At 36.4% G+C, this 21,604-nt stretch overlaps 1 protein-coding gene across 1 annotated transcript in view; it reads left to right on the top strand.

The window, feature by feature from the left end:
- The window catches only part of LOC104337504 (cortactin-binding protein 2), a 79,084-nt gene that overhangs the window by 32,499 nt on the left and 24,981 nt on the right, over positions 1-21,604 (top strand). Inside the window, 5 exon segments of the mRNA XM_009943457.2 lie at positions 5,368-5,571; positions 11,008-11,107; positions 14,501-14,651; positions 15,784-16,038; positions 19,219-19,336. Coding sequence (XP_009941759.2) covers positions 5,368-5,571; positions 11,008-11,107; positions 14,501-14,651; positions 15,784-16,038; positions 19,219-19,336 — 828 coding nt within the window.

Genomic DNA, 21,604 nt, shown 5'->3' with positions numbered 1-21,604 from the left:
TCAAACGTCGATCAGTTATTCTCAGTTCAGTTATGGTACTTTGGTCCCTGTATCATTATCTCTAGGTCATAAAGGCCCTGCACAGCTGGACTGCTTCCATCACACAACCAGCCACTTTCTGTTGGTAGCTGCACCACTCTCTGGTAAGGCAGCTGAACTCACTCACCAGCCTTGGGGAAGCTATTCCAAAAGCAGCATGTGGCAAACTTGTATCTGTATGTATAGGAGATTCTAGGGTTGAAATTACTAAGGAATTTTTGTTCCCATTCCACTTCATTGAAGACTCTCTGCATGTTTCTGGAGTAACCTAGGCATGTTTTTAACATTTGGCTGTGGCACCATGCTGTCAGACTCCCCTCTCCTTTTTGAACTGTGTCATAAAAATATGAGCTCAGAAATCTTATCTTCCATTTGCCTACTACTTCTCAGAGTTAACAACTGTGACATTTGATGGCTGCCTCTTGGTTTGCTGTTTTTCATATGGATGTCCTGAATTTTCATCTTAAATTCTTATTCCTAACTGAGTCTGCTTGCCATGTCAGATAGATCATTAGTCTCCCAGTATTCGAGATATTCTCCAAACCTCCTTTGCCTTCAGGTGCTATAAGGCTCCATAATGGAATTAAAATTTCATTGGAAAAAAAAAAAAAGTCAGCTACAAAGAAAGTAGCTTTTGTAGGCAAGAGGCTGTCTCACAAATCCTATCAGCATGAATTAGGATGTATATTTCAATTAGTCTTTCCATTAACTAGACTATATTTAGTAATCATTTAAGATAGTTTTTTAATATTCTTAATAAAAAAACCCTGTTTTAAAAATGAAATTGCCACCACTTGACTTCATAACTCCCTGTATTGTTATTGCTTTAGTTTGTGCTGTGAAGTATAAACTTTTTTTCGTAGGACAACAATCAGCCGTTTAAAAGGACTCCTCCAACAAATAGTCAATTTGTGTTTCTTATGAAATTTGTGGCAGTTCTCAGAGGCAATTCTCAAAGATAGGGTTTTTGTCAAAAACTGTTAGCTTTTTTTAATTGTGCTGGTTTATATGTTCAGTTTGCCTTTCTTCATTTACACTCCATTCACTTGTTTTTGGAAGAGATGGAAACATTTGGGTTTATTTAATCCATTGCTCTGAACACTTGATGGTGTTAGTATTTTGTAAGTGGCACTGCTTTTTGTGAACTTTTGTATTGCAAATGGGAAATGTACCCCGTAATCTGAAGTTTGCAAAGAAGATTGCTTAAACTCTAGTTAGTGGTCTGATGTTTTATGTTCTTAATATAGACATGTTATTTTAATATCCCTTCTTTACTGACTGCACAGAGACTCAAAGAACTCTAATAACGTTATCTGAAATATTCAGGTAAATATTCTGGAGCTTCTTTGCCTTTTACTCAAACTAATGCTTATATTTTATTGCACTTATTCTCCAATGCCATTTTATTTATGTTTTTTTAAGGGAACTTAATCCATTTTGGCCAAGTGTTCTGGCAAACTGCAGAACTAAAATAACTTTGAGCAACAGATGTTATGCAAGTATGGAAAGACATTTCCTTCAAAATTTTATGCTGAGAAAAGAAAAAAATATAGATTTTATAAATGTACATATGGAAATAGACTTTGTCTTAGAAAAGGAAAGATAAACCAAATTTAATAATACTGTTTTCTTTAGGATAATGTGTTCAGTAATGCCTGAATTCATGTCACTTGTTCACTTTCTTTTTTAAGTATGATTTTTCTCGAGGTGAACAACATCTAACAAAGTATAAATGCTACTGAAACTTCTTTCCCATATCTGCATTTTCATGCCCTCTAGGCATAGATTCAGTTAGTATTATTAATGTTCTGGTTGATTTTAGTCTGGTTTGTTTACTTTTTTCAGAAAATGTTTAGAATTTCAATTTTACTTTCAGTTCAAGCAGAGCATAGTGAAATCTTATTCATATTTTATTGTATAGTAATTAGTGATCCTCAGTCAGAATTTGATTATATTTTTTAAACAACTAAACCAAATCTTAACATATTAAAAAACACATTGAAAGGATTCTCCTTTTTTTTTTTTTTCCCAAGAAATTCATGTTTCTTTCTTCTACTGTGGAATCAGAAGAATTGATAATAGCCTAATCACTAAAGTATTCTATTTATTAATTTTAAAACAGGTTCCTCGTTAGCTCAGATTGCTTTAAGAACATAACAGCCTGATCTTCAGTAAGGGAGCATCTTAGTTCTAGAAAGAGCAACTATTAAGAGCAAACGTGAAATCAGAGCACCAGTTGTTTCAGTTACACGTTCTGCTAAATCGATGTGACGATACCTTCTTTTAGAGACGGGGCATGGTACTGCATGTTGCTCTTTTCATCCCTGGTGGGAAAAGACAGCAGCTTTTGTCATTAATGTTTAACAGACTGCACATAGAGAAATTACAATGAACATTTATGGCCTGATTCAAAATCTGCAGCAATGTTTTCATTAACTTCAGCAGCCTTTGAACTGGTGCCAAAATGCCTCTCCTCTGTTTGGATTTCTACATTTCAACGGCTGTAAGACTTCAAAATGGAAACAAATGTAGGCAGTTGGATTTTCATACCCCTGGGATTTCTGCTTTCACTTTCTTCTTGGTTTTGCGCTTTTTATGTCAATTTTCAATGAATTATGTTTTTTATTTTGCTCGTTTCTATAATGATTGATTTTTTTCTCTATATACAATTGGCTTCAAAGATAAAAGTGGGAGGGTGAGAGACTGATCGGGGCTCCGAAATTAACCATCTCACATTCTGAAGCTGATGCCAGAAGCTGGTTTTGTCTGTCCCTCTGCCCTTCATCACTGCATGCCCTACAAGCTTTCACAGATGCTTCACATTTCCTAACTTTTTGCATCTGTAATGGTGTACCTTATTTATTGGTATTTTCTAACATTGGTGTATTTTGTTGGGTGAATTCAGCTCTATTATATTGCTTTACATTGATAAAAGAAACTAAAATTATGTTTATGTTATTACCTGTTATTTGTATATTTTTCAGTAGAAGGTTTTCACCTAATGATAACCTAGTATAATGAATTTCATCACTGAATTGCAACAACATATTTTTCATTTCAAGGAGCTGAAAGTTAAGATACCACGTATGGCACAAAAGAGACTCCTTTTATTTTGGTAGTTCTGTTAAGGATACTTTAAAAAAAAGACAACAAAGAACTTGCACTATTTTCAATAAGGAAGGGAACTCGGGAATACTATTCATATTACAAAACTGCTTAGCAAAGTGAATTTCACGCTTCAAGCTTAGTGTCAGGCTACCCAAATTCCCCCAAATAATTCCAGTATAATTTGGACAAAGAATGTTAGCATCAGGAGTGCCACCCAAGCCATGCCCACTATCAGTTAACTACCATGGCAAGACAATAAAAACTACAGAAGTACCATTTTAAAAACATTCATGTATATAGCAACAGCTGCAGCACCATTCATTTCAAAGAACAACAGAAGGCTGGAAAAATAAAAACACTTTTATAATGGAAAGGAAGAAGAAAAGTTATTCTTCAGATCTTTGGGGATTTTGTAAGAGTTACCTGTTCTCAAATATTGGAAGTGGATAATTTTTTTTTTTTACCACTTAAAGGATGCAGTTTACTTTGTATATTATTTATTTTTTTTACAAACTTCAGAAAACCCTCAAAATTCTCTGATTAAAAATACTGGAGAAACAAATAAAACAAATATTAGTAAGAGTATTAATAGTCAGGAGGTAGCTTCAGAACAGGTGGATGGAGTTAACTTTACGGTTTATCGTTGGTTTAAAATTGGATTTATAAGGTAACTTCATAGATGTAGTAATGTTTTCTTATAGTCAATATCAAATAAATGGGTTGAATAATAAGCTAACATTGTGAAAATACTGCAAATATGTTTCCTTTACCTACTAAACTAGGGAACGTAATTTGAAATGTCAGATTTAGCTTACTTTAGAAACAAATATGAAAATACTGAAAGCATTTACTTTTTGTTGTTTTGAACTGTGATCAAACTAGGTGTTCTTCACTGGGGCTGCTCAGATAATGCATTCTTGTGTAAGTCTGGACCGTAATTAAAATTTGCCCAGATCTTGCAGGTTTCCTAAATCTATTGCTTCTATAGAATTCTATTAGGAACTTCCATATTTAATTTTGTTTTTCCAAAATGCAGAGCAGATCATCCCAGCATGGTAGAGCTACTGCCACATGCTTTTTCTAGTTCTAGGTCTTGGAAGTTGGATAGCGCTTGATCGGTTTGATGGAGCTGGAGGTAGTGCCCTGCAGCTCCTCTTCAGTCTTGTGTGTTGCAGAACCACAGCAAAAGCTGTGTAAACAGTTTCTTTGTATTGTCAGATTTCAGGCTCATATAATAGCTTATGTGTGGCCACAGAATACAAAGTTATTTATTTAAGAAAGACATATAATGTGGATTTCCGAAAGGTAATTGTGAAAATAAGAAGAAGAATCTTTCTCCTGTTTTCTCTTGCAGTCCTTGATCAAGGAAGAATGCACAAAATTTTTTATGCCTTCTGCAGCAAACTTCATATTCTTAACAAACTCCCTACTAAAGCTTATAAGTAATGAACAGAACATTTAACCAAGATAACTCCTAAGCTTTCAAAGCTTTGAATTGAATATTATTTTTGAACAGGGTAACTTGAAAGCTCTCACTTGTAAATTTTATATAACCTGTTTATTTGTTCACACTGCAGCATTTTATAATATATTGTTCCATTATCGCTAAGTAAAAGGAACATTACCTTAAGGCACAGGTCAATAATAAATATACTTATTTCTGTATTATTTGTGTAAATGATTTCTACATTTTTTTGCAAACTTATTGAAAGATGCTTAAAATTATTAGGGGCTCTCTGTGCGATTTATCTGTATAAGTGCAGGTGAGATATGAAAGTTTGCACTAAGACTGTGAAGGAGGATGAAATTTCATACGAAAATAAATATTTTGTTTTGGAAACTTTTCTTTAGATACTTTAAAAATCTTTGCCAGCATATCAGCAATTAAATGAAAACTTGTATAAAACTTTCGGAAGGTTCTGAATTTTAATAGTATGAATTTTTTTGAGACATCCAGCTGCTGCTACAGTTCATGACAAGCTTCACATTAACCTTTCGTAATGAAATCCTGTTCATATGCATTAACAACCGTCACGCCTGTAAGCAGGTTTTTTTCTTCAGAATACCTTCTGATGTATAGAAAAAGCATCATCGCAAAACTTGTGCTAAACTAACAAGTCCTGTCATTTTGAAGATCCTTTTTAATTTTCAGAAGAACACAGAAAATGCACAGCTTTATTTATGTGTTTTCCATCTAACTTCTGTTGCTTTAACTCACAGGCTGGTCTTCCTCCCTAACCCCTTTGTTAACAAGTGGTGGTCCTGTCCCCCTGGGTGGCAGGCCCACCCTTCTTCACCAAGCTGCTGCCCAGGGAAATGTCACTTTATTATCAATGCTGCTTAATGAAGAAGGACTGGACATTAATTACTCTTGTGAAGATGGCTATTCTGCCTTGTATTCTGCTGCTACGAACGGACATACAGGTAAGTGATTCTAAGTTTTGTTACGACACTCAAGTGAAATAGTGAAAGCTTATTTCATAAATCTTAAATATTAAATTAGGTCAAATGCATGCTTTTTAAAAATATGAAACCAAAACTGAGATATATAGGTTGTATGACAAAAGCCACAGTATAGCGTATCTATAAGCAATAATTCCGGAGGCAGAATTCTGGAGCATAGAAAACATTCTTGCTTGTGGTAATATTCTGTAGGAACATCCATTCTAGTTCTCCACTCCCTTCCTATAAAAAGCCACCAGATATATTCATCCCATGTTCTGTGACAAACTAAAGAGCTTTTGTGGCAAAGGCAACTTGAAAGAAAGAACTTTCCTCTACAGGGAGTAAGCAGGAAAGAATAGGTCATCACCAGTGTTTTGATCTTCTGCAGCAGCAGTGAAAATGATGTAAGATGGTTTCAGAGTAGTGTGTTACTTGTGAAATAAAATGGACTGTCTTTATTTTTAAACTAGATGAAATAGCCTTAGTTTGTTCTCTAGGCTCTATTGAGAGAGTTAACATTTTTCCTTTGCTTTTCCCCTTACCCCAACCCTCAGTCTCGAGGAGGTAGCATCTCTGAACCTTTCAGCAGTCAGTCTTCATATTTTATGAATATATTTATGAAATGAGGCAAATATATTAGTAACAGATATGAATTCCATGGATACAAACTCCAAGCAATAATTTTCAAACTATTAACATAAAGCTCTCGAACAGCAGCTTTCTTTAAAATTCCAGTACATATCACTGTAGTTTTTTCTACTTTTGTGAAAATTTCCTAGATTTTTATATTGCAAATAATACCATTATGCTGTTTTGGACACTAAAGATAAAATCCACCAATCAGGATTTTGTTTCACAGTAAAAGGTAGAACACGGTGCCTTTAAAGCCACTGCTTTCAAGAGTACTTTGTGGTTTTATTTGACAAAGTATTTGTTAGTGACACAATTAGAAAACCCCGATCCAATGTTCAAAATAATATTTAGAGAGACTATTGTGTTATTTTTATCAAATATTTTAAAAATCAAAGTAAAGTTAGGATCCAAAATGCATAGCTAGGCAGATAGTGTACATTCTTCTGACATGTTCGGGGTTAATTTTGCTACCAGGCATAGAGATAGGGGGAATTTTCCCTTTGTTCGGCATGGTGTATTTTGTCTTTGCTTGCTAGGTGCTATGGTTTACTTCGTAGGAACATCTGGGCCTTTTCATCTGACACATTCTTTGCTGCTGCCAAGACCCTTAAAATAATGGAAAAGTCCTTTAATTTGTTTTCTTCCTTTAGCACTTATCTTCCCCCCCTCCAACTTTCTATCTTCAGTATTAAGAGTCCAAGTTTATTGCTTTGTGTGGATCTATTTTTACCTACTCACTGAATGGATGTTCTGTGGATTCTTCTACGCTTACATCCATTTATCATTGCTGGTGTTTGTGGGAAACTGTAATTGACCCAATTCTTCTTCACTCATCTTATATTCCTAAAACGTTCTAAAGCAAATGCCCTGATTTTCAGTTACAATTACTGAGCAGTTCTTACTGACAGCAAGGGCAATTTGGTTTCTTGTTTTATTGTCAAAAATTCAAATAAGAGAGGCACTTGACAGAAGTATGAAAACACAGTAATACAAACAAACACATGCATATTCATCCTGTAATTGTTTAGTATCTTTTACTTCTTAAGATAAAAAATATATTACAAAGGTTTTAGTGTTGAACTTCTATTTATAGTTGACAGGATCCGAAAAACACTTTGTTGTACAAATCACAGCATTTTAGTGACTAAGTGCATTGTATGAATTCTGAATGAGAGAATCACACGGCAGCAGTATTGATGTCTCCTTAACACATTATATGAAAATTGAGAGCGGTAGATTTATAATATTTTTGGAGAAAGGTTTTTGTGCGTAACTATAATATATAATCCTTTCTTTGTTACTTGCAGTTTGTTCCCAAGTGCATGGATAGATGCAACTCTTCGAAGTGAAGACTTTTAAAATCAAATTTATGTAAAAATATAAAGGTTTAAGAAAGGAAGTATAGGAATAAATCTCTTACTTAAAAAAGTCCATTTTAATAGGTTTTTTTAACTAACCAGGCAGAAAGAAATGACACTGATGTAATTTTAAGAAGAATAAAATAATTTATTGTACAAATTTTTTTCATTGTGTTGAGTAGGATTGTCAACAGTAAGTTACTGTCTTTTGACTGTTTTTTTTTTTTAGCTTAGAATCATGGAATCATAAAATCATTCAGGCTGGAAAAGACCCTTAAGATCATCAAGTCCAACTGTAAGCCTTAACATATAAGTTTACCCTGCCAGGTGATCACACCATGATTTAACTTATTGAGAATAGTTTCAACCTGGAGTTAGTGACTAAATACATCTGGAGATTTCCAGGACCCCGTGTTTCTTCTAAGTCAACTAACCAGATTTTCCGATTTCTCCTGGGAAACAGTTTGCCAGAAGAAAAGAGTAACTCTAGACTCGTTAAGAGCCAGCATAGTATGCACCTCTTTTCAGAAGAAAAACACCATGTTGCAGAGAGTCTAGGAAGAGTGGAAAGTGAATGATCTCCACACATTTTCAATGAAGAAATACAGTATTTGAGACGTGTAGATATCTAGAGAAAGGTAGAGCACGTTGTAACCAGCATGGTGGCAGCAGCTGTTATGTGCTCTCAGCCCAGTCTGTAGAAAAAATTGAGTTACACAAGAAAAGAGAGCACTCAAATATTCTTTCCTAATCTGTCCTAGCTGCAAAATGTGTGGCCTTCCTGTTCGTAAACAGTTGCCTTTTGAGAGCTGCAGCTGAGGGGTTTTCCAGCACATGAAGCTCATAGCAGCTGCTTTGTTTCCTGCACACAGTCCCCAATTCTGTAGGTCTGAGAGAGAGAACTTCCCTAAAAATATACACTAAATACTTTCTTTGTGTTTGAATGGACACAAGGAAACTGTTGATTTTATGATTTAACCACTAGATTGGGATAGCTGAACAGATTGTTTTGTCAGGCCGTCTGTCTTTGATCCGTTAACAAAGCAGGAGCTGCTTCAGTCTGTTATGCACTTGATAACATGTACAGTAGTTCCCTCAGCTGATATGTCTGCATATCTGTATTGTGTTGCCAGTCCTGATCGTTCTCTGCCCCACACAAGGTGGTTGAGAAAGAGAGAAAGGAATAATATGAGTTGCTGAAACTGAGAGATGTGAAGATAATAACATCCTTTGGAGTCAGCTATGTGCTAATCATGTACATTTATGGTGTAATCGATTCTCTTCTATCCTGAGTATTTGGAGGCTGTGGCACCCTGATTGATAGGAAAAACTGGAATGATGTGGGAAGTAGAAAGGAGTGAGGTGCAGAGACATACAGCTACATGGAGTCAGCTTTGCCAGGCCACTGGATGTATCTGCAGGGTGTTTGCCAGCACTCTGGAAGAACTACCCAGCTGTGGTGGAGAGCAGTAAAGTCTCCAGGTGTTTGTGCTAATAAGCTTCCATGTTTTGCTTTTGCTTTGACCAAAAGCTTTAACGGAGTGACAACATCGGTGTCTGTCTTGTGCCTGCCCTTCCCCCCAGTCCCCTCCACTGGTGATTACTTCTGTGGCAGGCAGCAGTGAACTGGAGTTAATGAGCCTGGACTGACCCAAATTAGCCTTCTCCAAATCCCAACCAAAGTCCATCCAGACAACTCAGGCTTCTTGGAGATTAATGCTCTTTTGCTTGATATGCCACCAGAACAGGTCATGTAGACCTTCCTAGCTCACATGGTATGCCTTATGAAAGTTCCTCATGCTTGCACCTATCCCTGTGAATAAACAGCTCTTTTCAGTGATCTTCATCAGAAACAGTATTTTCACATAGATAAGCTACCACCTGAATGGTCTGCCAATCAATAACTGTGAGTTAACCATACCTTTCTAGAAAGGTGACCTTGTTGTGTGTGTTCTTCATGGCTTTTGCATGGCTAACGTATGCTTTATGAAGCCACCAAACAGTGTTCTAGCCAAATTTTTGAAACGGCTAGAAGAAAATTTTTTCAACATCCTTCATAAAATTTAGAAGTATTTTAGGATGTCAAGCAGTAGTCTGTATTTTCAAGTTAATTGTTCAATATAAGACTGGGATTGAGAATGGAAAGAGGAAAAAAAATTGCATTGTTAGCAAAGTATTTTTTCTGTTATGAAGTGATTGAAAATATAATTTGATTTTAATTGGTATTATCTTACAAGTGGAAGTACTGGGTACGTTAGTTAACCGAGAGCTTCTTTCTGACTCAAAAAAAAGTCATTACAGGTGAAGTCCTGGTATCTTATCTTGACAACCAACTTAAAAAAAAAAGTTATTTCAGATCAGATTACTTATTTAAGAATTTAAGAATCTTAATTTGCAATATAATAGTTTACAGTGTTTTAAAATCCTATTTCTTGATGTCAAATTATTTATTCAATCAACTCCACCACATCTATATTAATATTTGAAAGAATTGTAACAGGAGTAAATATGTTCAGGAATGTTTTAGATTAGTCAGATTTCTAAATAATTATAAATATCTGTTTCTGATATCTAGAGATAAACTTCCTTAGCAAGGCTTGGCTCCAAGATCTTATCCAGTGCTGGAACAGAGTTCATTAAGCTTTCTCAGAAATCAGGTCAGGAGTTTGTAATTGGTGGTCTAGCTGAGTTTATTTTCGAAGTAGTGGTTTCAACTACAAAAGACTTGTTTTATTTTGGTCGAGAACCAATTTCAAGAATATAGAGCAGATTATGTATTTTCTTCAAACTTAATTGCATCAAATGATATTCCAATTTGTGGATGAAAAGCAGTCTAATTACTGTGTAATTAATTCTCTTAATTTAGCTGTAGATGGTGGAATCAGGCTGGTACTATTTGTAGCGTGTCATTTCGGAAATAGACGAACGGGAATGGTTTGGAGAGGTTTGAGGTTGTCAGCTTATCTTATTTGTCATTGCAATCCCATGTCAGTGTCCTAAAACAAGAGTGGCCGGCCTGCCGTTTGAGCTGCGTGTAGCCTGGGAGCATCTCCCCTGGGGCTGTCGGGTTTGGGATGGGTGCCATGACTGCCAGTGGGGCTTTCCCGTGACTGCCTTTGGGGGCTGCTGGATAATTCGAATTCCTCACTTTGGAGGTACAGAAATCAGCTAACGCTGTGGGAGGTGCCAGCAGTGGGCACGAATTTGGATCCCGGTAGAACCCACCGCAGTCCCTTTTTGCAGCAGAGTGGTGGTGCCCCCAGGGAGCCGTTCTCACCTCTATCCTGCAAACCACTTTGGTTCCCTAAGGTCTGTGGTGCGTGGGCAGAAAGACTGGCTGCTGTTGCCCCTTGAGCAGGTTTTAACTGGTAGTTTTCACCACTCGGTTTTGTTGCATCAGTCTATGTTTTTGCTCAATTTATAGATTGTGTGAGATTGCTGCTGACTGCAAAAGCACAAGTTGATGCTGCTGATAAAAATGGCTTTACACCCTTGTGTTCAGCGGTTGCTCAGGGACATGTCAAGTAAGTGAACTCTGAAGATTTTGCCCATCAGCTATTACTCAATTTCATATTCTTTTTACATTATAATATATACTGTTTTCATTACATTACTGTTGCATTCTTAGGTATATATGCATTCAACTGTCATTTATTGAAAGCATCTACTAAAACTCATATTCATATGACATTCTGTTTTTAATGTTTTCCATTTGTTTTGCTTCCAATTGCGGCTCTTCAGGTTGCTGAGCATGTATTATTAGTAACCATAATATGAGACTGGTCTACATGGGTGTCGTCCCTTTGAATTTATTTTCTTCACGTTGTCAGCCATAATACATGATTAATAGAGGAAGGAGGAAAGAAATTGCTTTTGCACTGATTTTTTGAAGCATAGAGAACTATGAATATCATATTCAGAGACAAAAGAACATTTATCTGAGTATTCTCTTGAGTGATATAGAATCAAATACTTTAAACAACAAAACAATTTTTTTAAGATTTATGGGGTTTTGTATCAGTAACTTCGAAAACGAGAAAGTTATGTATGAGTCAAAGAATATTTCTAAGAACATTCTAAGAACATTTCTAAGAACATTCTTCAAAATGTAGTTGCAATCATTTTATTTTTTGAAGCTCATAATTTTATAAAGATTGGTGGCTTATGACAGCATGATTGGAAAATTCTGTCTTCTTTTTACACTGAGAACCAGTACACAACAATTCATCCAGATGATAGGTTTTTCCTCCCTTTTCCTCCCTTCATCAGAGAAGCCGAAGGCTGCTGTTGTGTTTCTGCTCTGCAGCTTTACTGTGTGTCGTGGAATGGTAGGAAGTAGAACTGGAAGTTGGAAGCGATCACTCTTCCAGATAAATCTATTTTGCAAATGCAAAGAGTCTTAAATAGGAATCTTAATTACAGACTTTACCTTTGTTTTATGTATCTTTGGTTTTCCTTATGTTTCAGGTTTTGATTCTTTTAATGTTGCATTTTACTATTTTTAAGGATTTTACTCTGATACAGTGACATGTCGGGGTTTGAGTCTTTGAGTGTCGTTATACTGTGATAGGCCCTGACCCAACAATGTGGAAGAGTGGGATCCCTGTCCCTCTCGTGATCTTCCATGAGCATATAAGTATCATCAGAGATTCTTGCCACTTCTCTGCAGACTTCAAGCTTATCAACTAATGGTCATCTTTTACTGGAAGTCTTAATCCAGAGGTAGTAGATTCCCGCGAGGTGTTTTGAGCACAGAAATTCGTATCTAGTTAAATGTTTCAATGTGTTACATAAAATCTGTAAAAATTACATGTGACTTGACAAGACAATCCAGAAGTACACTCTTCATATTCGCCCACTAAAACAAATATCTTTGTTTACAAAAGACTTTGTTTAAATAGGAAGCTATCTATTTCTCTGACTTACCCTCACAACACTTTGCTATATATTGTCTGCTGTGTTATGATATTGCAGACTTTATGTTCTTTTTCCTTTAGAGTTACTTATGTAGTATGATATCCCTAAACACTTTTCTTGCTTTCACTTTTTTTAGATACTAAACGTGAACTGAATTGTAAAAGTGAGCATGGAATAATAACAGGGCCAGCCAAAAATAGCAGAGAAGCTATGAATGCTTCAGGCTGTTTGATTTGTTGATCACTTCAAAGCTCTGGCTCAGAAAAATTCTGTAATAGGCAGAATTCAGGGCAATAGTATAGTCTGTCTCCTTTCAAGTGTTGTGTTTCATAGTCTGTGTTACTTGTATGACAGCACTAAGAATCTGGGGTTAATGACAGCTGTAAACTACTACCAGTTACACAGTACTTGTCTGTGACAGATTTGCTAGCCAGCCTCCTGTGACGTGGCAGTTAACCTTATTGCTGAACTGGCACAATAGTGTTGTTCCAGCCCGTTACAGAGTCAGAAATAAATTACAGTTGTTTAGGGCTGTTCAGTAATATCACCAATTCAGAAAATGCTTGTAGGAGAAACTTTCACAGTCATTTCCCGTGTGGTCCAGGCCAGGCTGACCTTACCTGACCTTGTGGTGGAAAGTCAATGTAGCACTTCCAGAATCATTGAATACAATGCAAAATAACAAAACAGATATTTTTAACATCGCAGACCTAAAACTCAATCTGCATGTGCTTTATGGAGGTGTCTTGTTATAAGCCCATCTTAGGAAGACTTTTGTCACTGTATGGTTAGGATACATGTTCAACATTTGATAAGGTAGAGCATTCCTTTTATCTGTATTTTTTCTGTTCATTTCAGCATTTTCAGAAAGTGCAGCTAAGTAATTCCTATTAATGTTATCTCCTTTACTCTTCTAAAATTGGTCATTTTATCTTGAACTTGATTGATTTTCTGACTAAATAACTCACTAAAAGGGGATTTTTTTTAACAACTGGTTTTTTCATCTGTAATTTCTTATATGCTTATATTCTTACCTGTATCTTTCATTGCTTTAAATATTTTGTCACCCTCTTGCTATAGCATGGTCTCTGAACCAGCAGTTATATGGCATTGCACTAGTTACTTTGAGGCTTTATTGTTGAGGTCCTTTGTTTTTATGGACTAATAAATATTGAGCCAGAGAGACGGGGAGTTGTCTTTGTTTAAAGCCCTTGTTTGAACTGCAGAGGGAATAGATTGGAATTAAGATTTTTCTGAAGTCTTGAGAATTGCTGAAATGCTGGGTTTGGGAAGGGGAAAGGAGCCAACCCTGGCACAAAAATAGGGAAGAAAACCAGACCTACTGCTACTGGGTTGTGAGGAAGTACAGAACCTTGGGTCCATATGCTGGTCCCTAGTGAGTCGCTCTTCAGCCCTCCACCTAATCTCTTATGCTCCCTAACCCAGCAGCTGCTACCGGCACAGCCCAGGCCATCCTCTGGAGGAGCCTCCATCAGGGGTCTGCATGGTAGGTAATGCTGTAGCCGTTTTGCTGTCCCTCCCACGGGACTTCCCTAGGCCAGCGTCCCTTTTACGGGTAACTAAAGCTAGTCCTAGTCCGTTCTTTTTTTTTTTTTTTTTTTCTTTTTAAAGCTATTTTAAATATCAGGAGTCAGGAAAGAATTTGTACCTTTTTGCTCAGCTGAAGGTTTCGCTTAAGCAGCTGTCATGAAGTTTTTATTAGCCTTGTGGAATTAAATGTTTTATATTCACAATTTTTAAATGCATCCGCAGTAGTTTAAGATTTATGGGTTTAAAGTGACATGATTTTCTGTCTTTATATCTATGTGTATATATGAAATTATACCTTATACTTGTATATATGTGATGGATAAAATCACAGGTAGGTCTGTATCTATAAAATCAGTAATTTAGAAAAGAAGTATTTAAAAGTTGTAGGTTATAAAGAGTTTTTGGATGTTGAATACAAGATCATTTTACTACCTTCTTGTTTGCTGTAGGTGTGCAGAATTATTAATTATGTATCAGGCTGATATTAACCATGCTGCTGAAAGAGGACAGACACCTTTGTACCTGGCCTGTAAAAATGGAAATAACGATTGTATTAAGCTGTTGTTGGAAAGTGGAGCAGATCGAACACTAAAAACCAGTGTAAGTTAAAATAATTCATAAATTTAAAGTACCTTGTATAGTACTGAATAACTGCAAACAGCTACGAAATATTTATATTAATATATTTATTTAGAGTTTTCTTTCAAGCTGGAATAAACTTTGTGATTTGAAATTAGTATTTTGTTCTTTTCATCATACTTTCCGCAGGTTTTTTTTAAGTTGTGTCTTATCTCTAAAATCTCCTAGATTGTGTGACTTCCATACTATTTTACATATTTCAGATTCTGCCTGCAGTTTACTGCAGACTTTTCTTCAGCACTGGATTTGCAAACCAGAACTCTTCTGTTTCGACTTATGTTTAAGGCAGAGAAGTGGAGATGGGGATTTTGCTTCCGCCTTTTCTGTTAGGGCACTGTGTTACTGTCCTTGAAGGGACCCCTGCCCCCAGATTTGCCAGCCAGTATTGTAAAGTCTCATATATCACAAATGGGAGAATATGGCAAACAAAAATGTATCTGAAGGAGAAAGGGAAGAGGACTGTCTCAAAATTAACATCTAGATATTGCCCTTTTCAGGTGCTTTCCTGAAGTTTTTCTTAAGACGTAAACATGAATGTGGGATGTAGGCTGTCCAGAAACACAGCACAAAGAGTATTAGCTTCACAGTCCCTTCTGCTCCTCTATTACATGCAATTTTTTTTTTAATTCACTTATTTTGGATTTAGAAAGTAAATATATTTGACTTGAAATGTGAGAAAGTTATGATGTGAAAACCATGAAAATATCGGACTAATAAATTGATTAATGCAACATGAAACAAATTATTGATCGTTAGAGTCCTGTTAGTTTGATACACAATAAGGAAACAGTCTATTAACAGCATGTAAGTCCTATACCACTTAGACTCTTCTAAAAGTTTTGAAGTTTCTGCCCGTTGGACGGTCCTTGGAGAAAGCTGTAAAATTTTCTTTCTGCTATATTTTCTTCCCTCTCTTTCTTCCACCCCAAACACGTAGAAGCAACGCTGTTTTCACAAAGGATTAGTATGTCAATCTTGCTTATCTTTTTAATTTCAAAACAGAGCCTTCCATTCAGATTCATTGCTGATAGAAGTTCTGCAAACATTTTTCTATGTGTTTGGTGGGAGTGTGCTTTTTGCTTTTGTTTTTCAGGATGGCTGGTCACCAATTCATGCAGCAGTGGATTCTGGTAATGTTGACAGTCTCAAGCTCCTTATGTACTACAGAGAGCCAAACAATGGGAACTCTTTAACCGATCCAGAGCCTAATTTAGACTACTTTGATTTGGAGAAGAGAGAAGACAACTGTAGCAGTAGAGTAAAGCCTGTTATTTCTGCAGATCTCATCAACCAAGCTGACAAAGAGGGCTGGACTGTTGCCCACATAGCAGCATCACAAGGCTTGAAGGTCAGTCTCTGTGAACACGTTACAGTAACCTGATAGCATTTAGGCAAGACAAAACCTTCTTTTTTATCTTCGAAGAACTAAAACTTAGATGTTAAATCTAAGTTTGTTATCTAGTTTATTGGCACACTTGGTTTAACAGAGACAGAGAGATAATTCCAGTGGATAATTTACCCCAGAAGCTAGATGTCCAGTTGGGTGAATTGTCAGATTTAAATGCGTATTTCTTTTGGGACAACAATAAAAGAGAAAACATGATTGCTTGAGATTCAGGTTTTCAAAGTTAAGATGAGGTGAATGCCACCCTAAATGTCAATTCATTGGGTGTCATGAACTTGATATAGGTATTAGATAGACATGGTTTCCAGATACAGTTAGGGATGATTTAACTACAAACAATTTTTCCTGTGGGAAGGAGGGGAGGACAAGAAATTTGAGAATCAGATTTATGAGGTGATCCATTGTTCAATTTGTTATTTTGGGCAGCCTTTTTAGCAGGCAATGAATAAGTTTTTTTTGTGGATTGGGATGACTGATGACATGGAGAATGACCTTACAGGTCTTATTGATGATAAACAGGAAGATTTCTGGAAATTGAATATTACTCGAAGGATTTGACTTCAGAAGATTTACACATCTAACACTGACTGTTTAAAGGAATTTTTCTTTTTTTAGTCACAGCTGTCAGACAGGTCTTACTGTGAAACTTTTACCCAGGGAGAAAACAGAGGATACTAAACATAGAAAAGAGTGAATTTTAGGAAAGTATAGTCCAAGACTTCAAAAATCAGCTTGTGATTACATGTCTAATTCTATATCTATCATTGTTTGCTTTTTTTCCTGATAAATCTACTATGATAAAATTAAAATAGACACAGATTTAAGATTCAGTTTATTAAACTATGGTTTTTTAGGGACCAGCCACTGCTTACTAAGCATTTTGCATTACAGGGTCAATGTTCCATCTCCAGTTTCCATTAGGCAGGTACAGACTGTTATTTCAGTTTCCACTCATCTCCATTTAGATGGAGTTTAAGGTATCTGTTATAGTCTGCAAATACCTAAATAGTGTGCAATATGTTGTTTCTTTCTGCAATAATATAATCCTCAGGAACTTTGAAGCTCGGTTTTCTACCTAGACAGGTACTGTCTGAAAGAGGCTTTGGCTAGGTGTTCTCTCTGACAGCTCTGACACTGGAAGTCTTCACATACACCTTTCATGAGTTACTCATGGTTTTGAGTTTCTGAGCACATTTCAAGCTAACTGTTTAACAAGATCTCCACTGAGGGTTGAGGGTATTCTCATGGGCGATAAAGGCAATATATAGCTGGCAGTCACATTCCTGGTTTTGATGTTGCCAAGACTTTATATAATTGTATTTGATTAAATGCGTTTATTGACTCGAGAGATGTCTGGGATATGAAGAAGTTAAAGAAAGCTCAATAGCCAAATTAACAGTACTGTTAACACTTTGACTTTCTTCTCTAATCCTTCATCTGCACGGCATGTCATTCATGACACTACGTGACAGTTCCGTATAAACTTGCACCCTTTTCCTTTGAGATTGGTAGGTGCCATTCTTTACAGATGATCTTAGCTGCTGTTTCATAGGCAGCAAAGCTAATAAAACTTCTAATTTTACTAAGGAAATAAGCCTCCTTTCTTTGTTCTCTCCCACTTCTTTCTTCCCTCTTTACCTCCCACTTTCAGCGTCATGGTTCAGTCCTCTGCCTTCTGCTGCCTTTGCCATTCGTTGCACCCATTTGAGAGACACAGTTAACTTACTAACCTGAAAAGAAAATATGCACTTTTTTCCTGGTTAATTTTCTTCTGGCAAAGTTAGTGACCTAATTGATCTTTTAAAAGTTCTTACAAGCGCTGGAACCACAATCTGTTAAAACTTTCTCTCACGCAGAAATATAGCTTGAATGACTGCTATGTTTATGAAAGGTGTCAAAGTATCAAATGTACTGACAAAAGTCTTTCTGTTAGAACAGCTACAAAATAGGTAACAGTAGCCAAACCTGCTTTTCCGAATCGAAATACTGAAATAGCTGCTTCTCTGAGTTTTCAAGATTTGGTTTCTCTGCTTTGATTAACCCCGCAGGTTATCAACACAGTATGAACTAGTGTAATTTCATCAGAAACCATCAGGTGTCTTTGTTTAATATGGATATCTGTCCTTGAAAGGCATGTCTGAGGATGACAATGCTTTCATGAAGGCCACCTGTATTGTTGCTGAATGGGTGATCATTAGGAATCAGGACTTAATCAGTCTTCTAGTTGCTGATCAATCGACATTTGAATGTGGTTTTGTGAGGGCTTATTTTTCCCCCTTCACTAGTTTGGGAGGATCTATATAATAATTTCACGTTACAGAATGATTGTACCAACCCAAATTTATATGCTAGTAGCTTGTTTCTAATGAACTGTAATGGATTTTTGCTTTTGTTGAGCATATGACTTTTTTTAAGTCTTTAATAAGAGGGCATCATGTTGTTGGCATTCACAAAATGTTTCTGTTCTGAATTTAATAGCAATGCATTTTTATTTCACTGCATTTCACTATGTTTGCAGAAATTCAGGTTTGTCTGCCAAAGAAGTAGCTTGTCAGGTGATTTTAGAATGTTTGGTTTTCCTTTGCTGTCATGCATGATGAGAGCTCCTACTTGATGAATTGCAAAGTGAAGACTGGTTTTAGGCCTTCTGCACAGATTCATTAAGCAGTCTGTGTTAAGCTTTAGAATTGCGTTTTTAGTGTTGCCTGGACATTGAGGCCAGGATGTTCAAAACAGAATGCATAGCTGGGCTTCTGTTTTCTTATGTGAATACCTAAACCAGTGGCCAGATGTTAAGAATTTCTCAATTCATCTGACCAGCATTTGGTGCTTGGAGACTGTAGAAGCCTGACTGTGTATATTCCGCTTTTTCAAAATCTTGATTTGAGGCTTTCATGTCTGCTATAAAAAATTTTTACTCCTGGTTTTCAGCTCTGTGAGGAGCATCATTTGGCTGTTCGTATATAGAAGCTCCACAGCTGACTATCTTTGGAAATGCATGTGTAAGAATTTCAGTTATGAGTCTGACTGCATATTGGTTCAGTTATGAGTCTAACGGCATATTGGTAGAACTCTTTAATGCAGCAAATGGACAAGTAAATAATACAGTTCTTACCTTTGCAGAACTGTCTAGAAATCCTTTGTAGCCATGGTGGACTAGAGGCTGAGAGAAAAGATAAGTGTAATCGAACATTGCATGATGTTGCTACTGATGATTGCAAACATCTCTTAGAAAACTTAAGTAAGTAAATGCTATCAGCACTATATAAAAATGTTTTTAGTAAAGAGCTTGTGGGACAAAAAGGAGAAATATTAATAGGGTAGTTGTCACATTTTTGCACCACAGAATTAAGTTTTCTTAAACTTCCAAGTTTCTGTCCTCCAAATTTTGCAAAAGCATATGATAAACGTTTGTTGGAGGTTATTAAATTACTTTTGTCTTTGTTTTTAAACCATTTGAAAAGATGGTGTATATTGTACATGTGCAAACATCCATATTCTCTTAAAATTTCTGAATTTAAGATGAGTAAATACTTTTTCCAAAGCTATTATCCTCCTCTTATCTTGTCTTCAAATTCTTGCAGAAAAATCACTTAGTGGTGGACAGCTGCCCAATTTCCTCAGGCTAAGACAATCATCTAGTCATAGCTGAGTCTCCTTTTAAAGCATAGTTTTATTTGTCACTCTTTTATTGTTGAGGGGATTGTTTCTTTTATTCTTAAAAAAAGTCTTAGAGACAACATTAAACAACTTATTTCTTCCAACACCAGTAACTTCTGTCAGAAGATTGTTCTTCTGTTGGAACCTGTCACCGTCTTCCTCCTGCACAAATTTTCTCAAAATTCAGTAGAGAAGACTGACCTGTGCATTTGTTGAGTTAGGACTTAGTCCATCCACTCACAAATTCTGTGTTTTCTACTTCTCTGTACAGTCAGATGTGTTGTCTTTGTAGATTTGTACGCTTTGTATTTATTCACTTTTTTGGTGTTTGTGTTGTGGCATGTAGGGCTGTGGGTAGTCAAGTTCACTGATCATCAACAAATTAGGGAAACTTTCTATGTGCTACTTCTGATTTTCCTCTTCAGCTATTATAGTATCTAGGTTCTTCCCATTTTACTGTAGGTGCAGAGGGGAAAAACATCACCTTCTGTTAGAAAGTCCTCTGTGGTCTACTTCCTTACCAGACTGAAGCCAATTTCTGACGGCTGAATTTGTAGCCCATAAAAACGATGCTTGTATTATTTTCATCAGTCCTAGTACCCTGTTTCTCTGGTCAGGTTATCATCAATCGGGCTGCTTTTATCAGCTCGGAACCTTTGGACTCTACCTGTCTTCTCTTTCATTTGTTAACCCTGTAGTTAACATAAGTGCAATCATAATTAGCTCCCCCCCCCCCCCCCCCCCCACATACCTGATCTGTGGAAGCTTAGAAACAGCACTCTCACCTGGATACACGCCTCAACAAGCCAAGACTGCATTTTGGGTGAGCTGTGTATGTACCATCCTCTGCCTTCCTCACAACCCAGTAGGGTTTCCACTGTAAGGAATTACATGCAATGTAGGATAGGAGGATGGGCTCCCACAGATCTGAAAGACTGGGGACCAGGATTGCCAGCTATGCTGCAGAGGACACGTGCACTGAAATTTGGGCATACGCTGTACCTCTGTCCTAGGGGCCTTTTCCCTTGAAGGGAACCATCTGTGTTTCCTGTAGTCGCTGCTCATTTCCCTGAGGTGCAGCCATCAGAAGAACAAGCCTTGGATACACTTCTCACAATCCTGTATCTGAAGGATGCCTTTCAGTAATCTTTTCCCTATGGTAGGCTACTCGGTTTACATCAGAGCTTTGCTGACATCAGAAAAGCTGCATTTGTTTGTATCAGCTGAAGATTTGGCTTCTGAACTCAAAAGAAAAACTAAAATCATGTTGCAAGATTTCATAATAAGCTGATACCTTTTTTTGTGGTGCTCTTATTTTTTATCTCAGGGATAATTTCTGAAAGGTATTGTTTTGGCGTTAAAGTTAGAAGACAGTTTCATTTTCACTTTTAGTCATCTAAATGATCCATATAGCCTGCTGCTTCTTCTGTTGAGTTGTACTCCATTTTTCAAAGAACAAGATTTAAAATTACTTCTATCTAGAATGTGCATGTAAATTTCCAACTTTCTTTTTTAATGTTTTGTCAATTTATTCTACAGCAAAACAAATTCCAAGTGAATTTTCTGTCTTAGCTTTTAGCTTTTTATTTAAAGTCATGTGGCTCAGCTAACTGTGTTTTCCACTTGTGCACTAGGACCACAAAATTCCTTTCTGCATTCCTAATAAAAACATACACAACCACAATAAACTGAAATGTTAAGACACTACCTACCATCTGTCTTAATTTATAAGAAATTAGTCTGTAAAGATCAAATAAAAGATTAAGTTTTGTCTTGCTTCCTGTTATTTAAGCATAATAATCGAGATTTTTTATGTAATGTTAAAAAAGATAGATACTTAGATATTTGT

The sequence above is a fragment of the Opisthocomus hoazin genome, chromosome 8 (genome assembly GCF_030867145.1).
Source record: "Opisthocomus hoazin isolate bOpiHoa1 chromosome 8, bOpiHoa1.hap1, whole genome shotgun sequence".
NCBI lineage: Eukaryota > Metazoa > Chordata > Aves > Opisthocomiformes > Opisthocomidae > Opisthocomus > Opisthocomus hoazin.
This window is presented reverse-complemented; position numbering and strand designations above follow the sequence as displayed.